This window comes from Solanum dulcamara, chromosome 1, assembly GCF_947179165.1.
Source record: "Solanum dulcamara chromosome 1, daSolDulc1.2, whole genome shotgun sequence".
NCBI lineage: Eukaryota > Viridiplantae > Streptophyta > Magnoliopsida > Solanales > Solanaceae > Solanum > Solanum dulcamara.
In genome coordinates, this window is record NC_077237.1 from 23,662,679 (window position 1) to 23,677,034 (window position 14,356).

At 35.8% G+C, this 14,356-nt stretch overlaps 2 protein-coding genes across 2 annotated transcripts; both read right to left on the reverse strand.

Annotated features, from left to right (window-relative positions):
- Nucleotides 1-7,181: 7,181 nt before the first annotated feature.
- LOC129887619 (probable receptor-like protein kinase At1g11050) lies at nucleotides 7,182-10,045 on the reverse strand. The gene is made up of 8 exons (XM_055962788.1): nucleotides 9,864-10,045; nucleotides 9,175-9,768; nucleotides 9,085-9,102; nucleotides 8,554-9,003; nucleotides 8,357-8,472; nucleotides 7,995-8,255; nucleotides 7,715-7,915; nucleotides 7,182-7,637 (listed from the first exon to the last, which is right to left on the reverse strand). The coding sequence occupies exons 1-8, from the start codon at nucleotides 9,949-9,951 to the stop codon at nucleotides 7,566-7,568; spliced, it is 1,800 nt and encodes a 599-aa protein (XP_055818763.1). The 5' UTR covers nucleotides 9,952-10,045; the 3' UTR covers nucleotides 7,182-7,565.
- A 1,790-nt stretch (nucleotides 10,046-11,835) lies between these two features.
- On the reverse strand, nucleotides 11,836-14,250 carry LOC129892247 (probable receptor-like protein kinase At2g42960). Its single transcript, XM_055967812.1, has 4 exons — nucleotides 13,806-14,250; nucleotides 12,948-13,063; nucleotides 12,584-12,844; nucleotides 11,836-12,063 (listed from the first exon to the last, which is right to left on the reverse strand). Exons 1-4 carry the CDS (start codon nucleotides 14,248-14,250, stop codon nucleotides 11,836-11,838), a joined length of 1,050 nt encoding a protein of 349 aa, XP_055823787.1.
- Between the last annotated feature and the right edge of the window lie 106 nt (nucleotides 14,251-14,356).

Below are 14,356 nucleotides of genomic sequence, written 5' to 3' on the forward strand. Positions count from 1 at the left end.
GAAAAAGGCTCTAATAAGATCTCGGGACTAAAAATGAATCTCATAACAAGATAAAGAGTAACAAATAATAGAGTAGCACCCAGATCTAATAATGTATAAACATCAAATTCAAATACTTTCAACATACCCATGACCACATCAAGAGACTCCTCAACTTCTTGCCTAGCTTGAAGGGCATAAAACCTATTTTGGCATGGCCTATTACCTTGTAGATTTTGTCCACCTTGAGTAGTTTGACCTTGAGGACACCCTTTCCTTTCCCTTGTTAGGTCACTTGGAAATCTTGTGCCCCATATTATTGCATCCAAAGCATGCACCTATTCCAACCAAACATTTACCTCCATGATTTCTCCCGCAATTGGCACACTTAGGAAGAGTAGATCCACTAACACCACCTTGTGCCTTAGGATTTGAGATCTTATATTTGTCAAACATTTACCCCGAAGCGTGTAAACAAACCTTGGCCTTGAAAATTTTGGCTTTGTCGGATATGTTCATTACCACCACCAGATTTGTTATAGAAAATATGTCTTTATACCAAGCCCTCTTGGACTCCCTTGCTATTCTCTCCTTAAGCTTTTATCCTTTGATCTGATCGGTATAAGTCATGATCCTAAAAATATCCATCTCCTTGAGAAGCATGATGGTTCAGCACTCTTTCATAACTAAGTCCGACACTCCTAAAATAAACTTGCTTATTCGGGCACGAGAGTTGGCTACCAAAGATGGGGCATATTTAGAAAACTTAGCGAACTTGAGGGTATACTCCCTCACACTTATACTTCTTTGCTTAAGAGTGATGAACTCCAACACCTTTGATTCTTTTAACTCAAGTGGGAAAAAGCGATCAAGAAAGGCAACCTTGAACTTTTCCCAACCTACAGGACCTTCTTCAACCCTTTCCATTTTCCATTGAGTGTACCAAACTTAAGTGACTCCTTTGAGTTGATAGGCTTCCAATTCCTCCTTCTCCTCAGAAGACACTCCCATGATATCCACTATCTTTTATAACTCATCCACAATGTCTTGGGGATCCTCATCGACCTTAGATCCATGTAACTCAGGAAGGTTCATCCTCATGAATTCTCTTACTCTCGAAGCTGGAGTAATCACATTTTAAGGAGCTACCACCCCTCAATTTACCTGAGTAGTCACAACCTGGATAATATTTGAAAAGCCGCTCGAAACTCCGCATTAGACACTTGATCATTCACAGGGTCATTTGGAGAATGTTTCTCCTCATCAACAACACTCCTTCAATCGGGGTATGTCATGGTGGCATGATTCTGAAATCGCAAAGAGAAAGCATTAGAGGAGGAAACCTTAGAGTTCAATTCTATAGCACGATAAGATCATGAAAGAAGTGAATTGTTTCTTAAGACGCCTTATAGCCTCCTATCCATAGGTGTGGCGCACTTCACACTGATGAACAAGACTCTACTTGATGTGTCATGTTAGATGGCCTAAGACACTTGAAACTTGTGCTCTGATACCAAGTTTGTCATGACCTGACCTTGGGACTAATTGTAACACGGTTATTAGAATCACGAATGACTCCAATTAAGCCTCTTGCATAAATTCATGAGCATACATAAAGTACATCAAATAAGAAAATAATAATCAATGATACGGAAGCATAGTCTCAAATAGAACATAAGTCGCAAAATGAAAAATGACAACATAGACTCTATAATATCTAACATGCCTCTACTACTAGATGGGGGCGTGATACAATCTCCCATGCATCTCACCCAAAATAAAGTGTAAAGAAAGTCTTAAACTCGTAAGAAGTAAATGCCTCATCCTAGGAACATGAGGATTCACCACAAGAAGCTAAAAGCAAAACTCTAACCACGAGCGGGAGGAGGATGAACGTAATCGTCAGCCCCTACATTATGATATAATATAGGGAAAAAGTATGTGTTAGTTCATGAAATGCACTAAGTATATGAGAATATGCATGAACAATAAACATACGATGTAATCAATATGGATCATGGATGCAAGACCAATATCTTCGAAACATGAGTAAAGTCATGAAAATATTAAAATATTTATCTCAATGGTCAATGCATCAAAACGTCATAAACATCATCCTAAGTACTTACATATGTGGGAGATTACCATAATTGACATTAAGATCATACGAGTTATAACATGGAATTTGATGATACCCACATCGAGAAAGGGGAAGGCTACTTACCAAGGTAAGATCTGTCCAATTAATATTATCATGTGCTATATATGGATCCACTAGTTAGGCCGTATTGGCAATCCTACGGTGGTAAAGTAGTTTAAGAGACTAGAGGTTGCTACTAGGGCTTAGGTCAAGCCCCCACCTCAAAGTCCACTCGATGCTAAGTATATTAACCCATGGAATACATATCATAATTAAAATCATAAATCATGCTTGCATAAATCATAATATATTCATAATCATACTTCATAAACATGTTCATAGGAATAGCTTATTAAGGATCCCAAGTCACCTTTCCATTATCGTCTTAAGTCGCGTTTTTCATTAAGGTCTTAAGTCACCATGAAGGATCTTGAGTCACTCTTTCATTTGATTCATTATAATGCAATGTGGATGTAGGTCTTCTATCATTATACATACTTCTTCATATAAATATCATTAGTTAGAGTCTTAGGTCACCTTTCTCATTAAGGATCCTAAGTCACACTTACATGCACTTGCTTGAAAAATATCATTGCATCATTATTCATAATCTTCCTTGCATAGAGCATCTTTAAATTCATTCATAAAGATTTCATAGATTGTAACTTGAAAATCATGCTCATATCTCATAAATCATACTTGAAACTATCATATAGCATGGGTCATTGCAATTCAACTTGAAAGCATGCAACATGATGTGAATTATGCATAATTAGCCTAATAACATTGAGGAATATCATAATTGAGAAGACCCAATGCAAATCATGAAAATTAGGGCTTTTATTTGAATAAACCATAAGAGAATTGAGAAGAAGTTGTTGGGATTTCATGGGTGAAAGGTACCCATGGATAAAGTCCCAAAAAATTGTCCATATACACAGAAAAATATAGGGAAAAGACCAATTTAACCCCAACTTAAAACAGAGGATTGGGGATCACGGAGGACCCACCACGGCCGGTGAACATCAGCACAGTCTGTTTTGGTGAACATGAAGCTAGACTTGAGCTTTTGGAGGAGGTTCTGGAAAAGGTGTGCCCACCACGGGACACATCATGGCCCGTTAAGTCCACCACGGTCCGTGGTGGTCAACTGTGGTCCCAGTCTTGGAATAATTTCTAAGGGACTCAGGGGAGGTGTTACAACCCGTATTTTTGTACATTTGGGATAATTGTAATAAGTGAAGGATAATGCTACGTTTTGGTCTTGTTTGATACATAAGTTGGTTATGGAATTTTGGAGGTGGAAATATTGGGAAAAAAAAATAAGGAAACAAAAAATTGGAAGTTCACAAAATGTAGTTTATGAAAATATATGGGCCAAGGGATTGGGCTTGAAAAGAAATCAAAATAATAAGAGAGGCCCAATCATAAGCCATGGCCCAAAACAAAAGAAAAAGAAAAGGGAGATCCAAGCCCATATGATTTAGTCATGTTATAAAAGAATAGAAAGGGGCTAGTTAGTCATAAGGTCCTAGAACATTCAAGAAAAATCAAGTCATCAAAAGAGAAAAGAAGAGACCGAGGCTAGAAAAAAAATTGAAAAAAATTGCTAAGTTCTTCAACTTTGATCCAAAAATCTCGTCTTTCTCAAATTCTTACTAAGTTCAAGCTCCTCTTCAAAGGGGTATAATTGGGTAAGCGAGAGAACTACGATTGTGGCAAGTCAAAAATTGAAGAAAAGGTAAGAATTCTATCTTTTTATATTATGGAAGAAGTCTATGTGTTGTAGCTAGTAGAATTAAGTGGAAATCATGTAATTGTGATGTATGTGGGTGTGTGAACGTGTGGGTGTACAAGTGGGTGTGTGTGGCCATGTGGTGTGATGGTTGGGAGAAGAGGAGTTGAACTTTATTTAGCTTGTTAGTTGTGTCGTTATGGCGGTTATGGTGTAATTAAAAGTTGAACGATTCGAGACGGCCTTGAAATTGGTTACAAGTTGTTATATGAAATTATGTGATTTTAGTATAGTTTTATGAAATCATGGAAGTGGAATTTTAATGTGGGGATTATTGTTATTCTTAATGAATTTGGAGGAAGACAGTGTGATTTGGTAGTTCCGTTATGTTCGTAGAAGTTTTGGGTGGATTATGGTTTTGATGAAATTTTTGGTATTTTGTATGGAATAATGCTAATTTCTTTCGAATTATGTTTAAATGGTCTTGAGCTAGTAAGGGAATAAGAAATGTTGATATTAGTTTGAAGGTGTGAAGTTGGAGTAGAAATTGTGGCCTTATGTAATAAAAGAAAGAAGAGAAAGAAGAAAGAAGAAAAAGAAGAAAGACTACTAGTGTAAATTGTGTTTTGTAATAATTGTTAATGTTGTTGGTATGCTTGTGGGTGTTGTTGTTGATATTTTGGACGAGTTAAATTCTCGGGGATGGTGTATTTACATGGGAAGTGTTGTCGAAATTTCGGTAGACAAAATGTTAGTTTAGAATGAGGTTCTTGGATACCTATAGCTAATGTTGGCATTCATTAATCTTGTTATAGATTTTGGAAAGGCCAAGAGTTAGGTGGGGTGACTAAGGAAGCGGACAAGGTATGTAAGGCTTACCCTTCTTTTTCAAGGCATGATTCCGATGTTATGGTTTCATAAGTGCTTCCATATATTCTTTGTTTTCAAAAGCTAGGTGTCAATGGTCCCAAGGAAATGACTACTTTTTTCTATAACCCGTCAATGTTTTCCAAAATGTCTATAGTTTCCCAAAACAAAGGTTTACAGTATTACAAGATTTTATGACAATGACGATGGATATGTTTTACAATGACATTGATGATGTCGAGGATGAGAATATGTCTATGATGGCTAAGATAAGAACGGCTTCATGTATGTAATGTTTACTCTTCTTTCTCTTGGCATGTTTTGACATAAGTATATAGAGCTACACTTTCTTTTGGCATGATTTTTATGAAATAAGTATATGATATTTATACAATTTCAAGGAAGTCTTATTCGTAGAGCCACTAGGATAGCCCATTTTCTTGAGTTTCCAACGGATATTTTTCTCGTGCTTAGATACGTGTATATATTCCAAAAGTTTTATTTTGATATAATCCATGGTAATTTTTGAAAGGTACTTGACATGACTCTTATCTTGATTTTGAATCATAGCTCATTCCGATTATTCTACGAGTCTTGAAAATTGGTCCAATGTGCATATGTATACGATTTGGCATCTTACAAGGCTGTGACCTTATTCTACGTTCTCTTAATATTATCCTTCATTGATAGTCTCATCCTATAATAATTGTTCCTTCAAGGTGAGACAAAGCGACCGTGGTTAGTCTATAATACAATCGGAGGTTACCAACCTTCCGTCACTCCGATAAATACACGACTTTCGTTGGGCTCTCATGTATGCTGTCTATATGTATATGTATATGGGGGATATGGGGAGGTGTATATGTGGCGCTATAGACGCATTCCCACCTGATCAGTTGGAGTAATTTCCATCCCGGACGCGGGACATATGTGGGCGAGCCGACGTTGTTCGGTGATATGACTTTTATTTTCTATGTATATGAAAAAGAAATGTTTTAAAGGAAAGACAAGCATGCATGGCATCAGGCCTAAAAGGGCACTCACATGTACATGTTACTCTCTTATCTCACTATATGTTCTATGATTCTATGATATGGTTGTTCATGCCTTATGTTCTTTGTTATGCTGATTTTTATGCCTTACATACTCAGTACATTACTCGTACTGACCCTCTTTTTCTTCGGAGGCTGCGTTTCATGCCGCGCAGGTACACCCAGATGAGAAGAAGCTATTGTAGAAGATGTTCCAGCAGGGTTAGCAACTCCACTTGTTCCTGGAGTGCGGCCGAGTCAGAGTATATGCGATATGATATTTCGTTCAAAGTTAGAGACTTTGCAGACAGAGTCGTGGGTATAGAGTGTCAGCTTTATAAGCGGCGTCACCAGCCGATATGTTATTATGTCGTATGTCACGAGTTTTATGGGATGATAGATTTTGAAAAAAATAATAATTTGGGAAGCTTAGTTATGTTTTTTTTTATTTCTTATTGATGTAAAAGTCTAAGGAGATTAAGTATGTACTATGAAGCAGCGGGTTCGCTCGGCTCCAAGCATGGGATCGGGTGCCCATCACACCCTATTAATGTCAGGGTGTGACAGGAGGGGTCACCAAGGAGGGAACCACGACTCGTAGTGAGCTCGTGGTCCCTTCCCTACAGGACTTGGTTTCTGAATCCTCACCACGGTGGCACACCACGACCCGTGATGGCCTCCATGGTCATCACTAATACCAAAAGCTGAGTTTTTCTGAAATTTTGTACTTTGATCCTCGTCCTATGACTTTTCAACTTTCAGGGTCTTACAATGATCTAGCAAAACAAAACGATAAAATAAAGTAGCTAACTATATCCTAATGGGACCCTTATAAATCCAGAAGGTAGACATGTGCTCTTCGGAGTGAGACAAGATCAGAAAACTAAGGACAAGTTGGTCTTGTGGTATCCAAACTACATAATCCGAATTTATCTTGGATGCGTTTGATCCTTCAATGGAGAGACTCAGGGGTGGAGCCAGCATGATGCTAGGGAGTTCACCCAAGCCCCTTTCGGTGAAATATTACACTATTTATACATGGGTGTAATTATTATTTTATGTGTATATAGTAGATGTAGAAGTCCATTCGACTTTTGTGTGTTTACTTTTTCATATTTTGAATTCCTTATTGAAAATCTTGGCTCCGCCACTAAAGAAACTCCGTGATGGACAAATTCTTGATCCATCGATGAAGCTGGGAAGATTTTTTCCGTGAAGAAATAGTTCTAGTTGTATTCTCCAAAATAGGTAGTTTTTTAATGTCAGCTGATTGAGATAAAGTGAAGAGCTTGATTTAAGGGGTTTGGAGAAGAAGTTGTGTAGAAGACCACGTTGTCGACGAAGAAGCCATAAGCTCTACATAATGCCACATTAAATCTTGGCAGAGACTCAAGTAGAAGAAGAAGATACAAATATATGTAAAGGCTTGCTTATTTTACTTTACACAACAATGGATAAATTTATATAAATCGGATTCCTAGACTAATAGACACAGAGTAAATACATAGGAAACAAAATTCTAATCGAATAAGGAGACGAGTCCTAGATAGTCAAGAATCAAGAGTGTTCTTCTATACAACAGACAACAACAATGGATCATTCTTATCATAAATTTACACCACCACAATACAACAAATCACAAATGTTCTCAAGAACCAAAAAAGCGGTTTCACAAACAGGAAGCAGCTTTGCTAGCTGCACATCCATCGATCTAAAAAATTGTTTTAAAAAAATAAGATGGAAGAGAACAAGAGTTTCTCCCAACAGAATAATAACTAAGCATTCAGAGACAAAGATACTTCGATGTCATGTTTCAGACAGGGATGACATGACCAACTGAATGGGATCTCCGTAACGCAGCTAATGCACTTTGCTCCGTCGCTTTCTAAAATACAAAGACAAGTTAGAAGGAACTTTCAAAAAGTGTGTTTTAATATATTGTACGTGTGCTTTTAAACATACCTTGTTGGACAATGTGTTTTTCAAGACTTTGTCCATCTCCTCGAAGACAACATCGATAGTTGGACGACCTTTGCTTGATTTGGCGACACAGAGCACTGCAATTTTAAGTATGGATTCGAAATCCACACTGTTTACTTCACCTTTTAGCCATGGGTCCTCGAAGTCTTTTAGTCCCCGTTTACCCATGCTCACATCCTTTGCCTAATTAACAGTAGGTTTGGTTAATTATTACTGCTAATTTATTCTATAAGCTAAAAATACTGAGCTAGGGAGTACATACTTTTCTTGTTAGTTGGTCTCTGGCATCCAAATCAAGTTCAATCACTTTCTGGCCAGAAAGAACTTGTAAAGCTACTATGCCAAAGCTATAAATGTCACTTGCACACGTCAACTTTGCGTTACTCATATATTCTGGATCCATATAACCTATTGTCCCTCTTACATCTGTAAACACTTTGCTCTCTTCCATTCCCAACATCTTTGCCAGCCCAAAATCTGATAGCTTTGCTCCCAATTCCTCTGTTAAAAGGATATTTGTAAGCTGCACACGTCGTAATTCAGAGAAGAAAAAAAAGTAAATATATATAGTGATCACAAGAAATACAATTAAAGAGAAATATTTAATTAATTTACTAGCTACACCTTAATATCTCTATGAACAATGCATCCATCTATGTAGCTGTGGAGATACCTCAACGCAAGTGCACAATCTCTTAAGATGTTTACCCTTTGTTCCCAACTTAGGACCCTGTCTTTCCCTAAAAGTTTTTAACACATTAATTAGTAACATTAAAAGGGTGAAAACGATGGATCTTGAAAAATTACTCTACTCTACTCACTCAGAAGATGTTGAGCTAGATTTCCAGCAGAACAATACTCGTAGACTAAATATTGTTCACCGTCCTCAATGCAACACCCAAAGAGGCAAACAAGATTAGGATGTCTGACTCTGGAAAGATTCTCGAGTTCTCTGTTGAAAGAATCGGACGTATTACTTCTATATATTTGCTTTATAGCAACTATTTGTCCACTGGGAAGAACCCCTTTGAAAACTTGCCCTGCACTACCGCGTCCCAGGAATTTCTTCTTATCCCCATAATTTATCGCGTTCTCAATCTCAGCTTTTGAGAAAGTATATAGCCCTGGACAAGAAGCAAACATCTTTGGCTTCGAAAGAAGAAGCTTTCGTCCAGCCCTAGAGTTTCTTGTTACATACTTAACTAGAAAGATCACCATCATCATCCCAAATGTTGCTAAAATGATTGCAATCAATGCTTTCGCTAAAGAATCTGCATTTTTATTTATCCATTAGTTAGAATGAGATTATGAAACAATTAGTGCAAGCTACTTTGTCAAAATCTCATACTTACACTTGATTTTAATGTAATCTTCACTTGACTTATCTGTACAAAGAAAGACATTAGTAAGCATTGCAATTAAGAACTAGTAGAAGATAAAACTAATGTCATTACTTTCCTCACCTAAAGTATTTAATGCTGGCAAACAACTAAAGAAATCATCGATTAAAGAAGGATCGTTTAATTTTGTTGTAGCCACTGAAATGACCACAGCCACAAGACAAATAGCTCTCTCAGTTTCATTATATTTGGCATTCAACTGATTGAGGAAATGATCCCTTGCAGATTTGATGGCACTCGTGCAATCCCTGCAAGCATCGTCGAAGTTGGAGGAACTGAAACTTGAACAGTTATCCTTGACATCCTTAAAATTCTGTTCCTGCACAATACTTGTCAAAGAAAGGGTAGAACATTGGCTGCTTTGTTGATAGAAGGAATCAAATCCACATTTATTGATGGAAACTGAGGGCTGGTGCTTAAACGGTCCAGAGGCGCAACGTCCCCATTGATCTCCATGGAGGAAGAGGTTCCCTTGTTGAATTGCTTGTTTGGCCAATGCCTGTGAGAAGAAGTTGAGAGCATTTTGGCAGCATCTTGTGGAGGGGAAACTGTCCCATTCATGGATGATTTCTTGATCACCTGCAACGCATTCCCCGCTTGGTTTGTATGGAGATGTAGTGAAGTTCAGCCCACAATCTGCACATTTATGAACCAGACATCAAACTATGAATAGCAACAAAGCTTGGTAACTGTGTTTGGTACGAAGAAAAAGAAGCGATGGAAATTAATACCTGGGTCTTCTGGAGAAGCAGCGGCGAGATGAGCAAAAATAAGACATATTTGGATAAAGAAGAGTGCCTTGATGACTACAACAACCATCTCCCTTAACTGATGATACTTAGTAGCTAATTAACTTCTGAGTTGATCAGGATGACATTCATCCATCGGCTGCGTCGAACACCACAAGGATACAGCTTGATGACACAATCAAGAAAAGGTGAAAATTAATATTAACATATTCCTAATTACAAGTTAGTAAATATCGTTTTTTCAATATACAATAAAACTCATTTGGTGATCATATATATAGGATATTTTCCTCATTAGAATCGAAGAATGTTTTGAGGACAGGAGAATATTCTTTATTTTATTATTTATCTTGCATAGTTATTCTCCGCGCACAACAGCTTTGAAATGGCTCTTTGTGCATAACAATATACTTCTATATGAAATTGACATTTCCCAAGTCCAAAGACCAATCGGTGTGCCTTTATATTTTTGGAATGGAAATCTGCATTCATTAGAAAAGAAAGAAGAAAAAAATTTGGAACAATGACACTGTAATATATGCTTGAAATTGTTCTACTTTACTTTGATTAGAAGAAAACTTCTCGAGTCATCAATTCAATTCCTCAAAATTCTTACGAAAAAGTATGTCCAAATAGAAAAGACAAGGAGGTTCAACTAGATAGAAATCGGATGTACGCGCCCATCCACATACTTATATTCTTTTTCTTGTAAGTAATAATCTTGTTCGTTTGTGATGTACGTCGTCTATCGAATTATTTAAGATGTTCAACTTGCCTCGCCTGTCACTCCTATTATGGTTGTGTTATTGTGTTATAATTGTATAATTTGAAACTACTTTTTGTAGTTTTTCTCTTTGAAGGAGTAAAGGAGGTATAAATTTTCGTTGCAATTCATACAAGTCTTGGACACAAGGACTATTCCAAATAGTCGCCCAATATTATTATTTCACCAGAAAAGTAGTTTTCGTTTTGCAACATTATATCAGCAAGAAAAAAAATAACACCCCTCTTTTTTTTTCTTAGCTTTTAAGCAAGAATTGAATTCTTCATCTTAGATGAGATGATCATTAAAAAAAAAAAAAAAAGGCAGTCCGGTGCACTTAAGCTCCCGCTATGCGCAGGGTCCGGGAAAGGGCCCGACCACAAGGGTCTGTTGTACGCAGCCTTACCTTGCATTTCTGCCAGAGGCTGTTTCCAAGGCTTGAACCCATAACCTCCTGGTCACATGGCAACAACTTTACCAGTTACTCCAATGCTCCCCTTCAAGAGATGATCATTAAAAATTATTTATTATTATAAAGAGTTCGGATAGAATCATATACCAATTTGTGGGGGAGGGGGGAGCATCCCTGTTGTCATTTTATTTATCGAGCCAATCAATTTAAATTAATTAAAAAAAAGTTTAAAGCCAAAATAAAACCATACATATAGTAGCGCTGCAGTAATTCAACATTATGACATATATAAAGCTTGTTCCATTATCCCTTTTCTTTATTCTGAGACAGTCAACATGTTTGTGTAGGCTATTTCTTGATTACAAAGGGTAAATAAACCTAACGGGTACTTTTTTTAAAGCATAATATATAAATATGCACTTCTACTTAGCCTCATTTCATATTTATGCTCTCCAACTTTGGGTGTACACAAATAAACACTTAAACTTGTATAAAATTGAACAAGTAGAGACACATGTCCTACGTGGCACAATACACGTAGGACACAAAATTGTCATGTAGGATGTCGCGTAGAACGAATGTGTCTATTTGTTCAAGTTTTAGATAGTTAAAGTGTCTACTTATGCATTAGTAAAGTTAAAGGTCATAGTTATCAGTTAAAGCCAAGTTAAAGATCATATTTATTATGTATTATGCGTTTAAAAAAATAAACTTATCTCTTATTCCTCAACCCCCTTTTCTTCTGATACTTCAATTAAAAACATAGGCTTTAATAACATCTAGACAGGAGGAACATTAATAGGCCAACCACTATTGGTGAGCCTCCAAGCATCGTTCAGCTCCTCATAAACTTGTTCTATTGTTGGACGCTCTCTTCTTGTTTCAGACACACAGACTACTGCAATTTGCAATATGGACTTCAATGCTTCGTGGTTTATTAGTTTCCCTTTCAACCTCGGATCTTCAAACTCAGTGATTGGAAGCTTTCCTGTACTCACATCCTTTGCCTGCATCAATTCACCAGGATGATCAGATCGATAATATACACTAACGTATTTTTAAATTTTTCATTTTAGACCGTATATTTCAAAAAAAATATTTTTTAAACTTCATGCTCAGTCAAATGGGCCTAGGGAGAGATATATATAAATGGATTAAACGCGGTTTAGAGTACATCACATCTTGATTAAGATTAATTAGGAAAGAATAAACCTTAAAATCAATAATATTTCCATTTTCGACCATCCATAAGCATTAATGCCCTAAACATTACTCTCTCTTGTCCCTTTCTCTCAATTTATATGATTTATTTTTCTTTTTAATTAGTCCCAAAAAGAATGATATTATTTTTATATTTAGTAAAAATTTAATTTTAAAATACTCATTTTACCCTTAATGAGATATTTTATAATCATACTAATATCTATGATTTATTTTAGATCACAAGAAAAGTATTTTTTCTTTATTTCATTAACTTCATGTCAAGTCGAAATACATTACATAAATTGAGACGGAGAAAATATCTACCTTTGTTAACAATACGTGTCTGGCATCTTTATCGAAGTGAGCAATTTTTTTCCCAGACAGGACTTGCAACATTATAAGCCCAAAGCTATAAACGTCAGTTGCACAAGTGAGTATCCTACTCTTTTTGTATTCAGGGTCTGTGTACATTCCATTTTCCAAAACATCTCCAAATATTTTTCTTTCTTCCATTCCTAACATTTTTGATTGACCAAATCCACATAGCTTTGGTTCCAATGTCTCATTCAAAAGAATGCTGCTAAGCTGTCAGCCAAAAATTATTGGAACACTAGTATTACTACTTAATTTGTAAAAACAATTCCTAACAGCAGAAAAGATTAATAAATTTTGTGCAACAAATGATTACCTTAATGTGGCGATGAATAATGCTGCCACCACTATAGTTATGGAGATATGTGATTGCGTTTGCACAGTCCCTTAGTATTTTAACTCTTATATCCCAAGTCAAAACAGTATCTTCTCCTAAATATTTCATGAACAAGCTCTAACATTAACTAGACACAAATTATTACGTATAAAACGAATGAATCTTTATGAGAAATGTCTTGTGAAGGCAATTTAAATCATTCAATAAATCTTATTTAAAACTCTGTGTCCGATCAAATAAAACCCCCTAAAATGAAACGAAGAAAGCAATATTTATGCGATTTTTACAAAGTTTATAGTCATCGATAGGGGTACATGCCTGCCCAAAAATTAGATAAAGGATAAATAAAGATACATTATTAGTGTATTTTTGTTTTATATGCAAAAATCAACTAAACAAAGAGATGCCTATAACAACAAATATGTAATCCTCTATAATAAGCCTAATCTTGTAATAAAAAAGAAAGAGAATGATCTGACCTAGGTTCATTTTTATTTGTCCATTATTTCTAAAATAGATTTTTTTTTTATTTGTCATTTTTAATATTTCAAGAAAATGCAATTACTTTCTTTCATATTTTACTTTTAACATTAATTATTTATTTTTCAAATCCTTTTACAAGACTTAATACTAAACATCATTTAATAGGGATAGTATATGGTAAAATAGTTATGTCAATCATTATATTCTTAATGAACATCAAATTCAAATGTGATAAGAAAAAGTACACATAAAGAGTACTAATACTAAACATCAATTACTATGAATAATGTGGCAAAATAGTTATGTCAATCATTATGTTTAATATATTAAAAAGTTAGAGGAAGAGAAACTGACTGAGTAAATATTGAGCTAGATTTCCACCAAAAGAATGTTCATAAACCAAAAAGTGATTTCCATCTTCATTACAAAAACCCAAGAGACAAACAATGACTGGATGTCTAGCTCTTGATAGACACTCAACTTCCCTAGTAAAAGAGTCCATTGCATCTTTTGTTTTGTTCATCTCTTTAATAGCCACGCTCTGTCCACTTGGTAATATCCCTTGATAAAACTCTCCTCTTCTTCCATGCCCTAGCCACTTTCTTCTTCTCATATTTCCAATTTTTAAAGCATTCTCAATCTCAACAATTGTGAATTTATAAAGACCATTAATGGTAGGGGACTCCACATTTTGAGCAACCACTAGCTTATTACTTCTCTTGAAAATGCATTTCACCACCATGACAAGTATTGTGACAAATACTATTGTCACGATGATTGCAACAAATTCCTTTTCCATTTAACTAATAATCTTTTTTTTGTAATTAAATGCTTCTCTAATATCACCACTAGCTAGATGCACTTGTATCAATTATGTGGTCCAATTATAAAATTTACTCAGATTA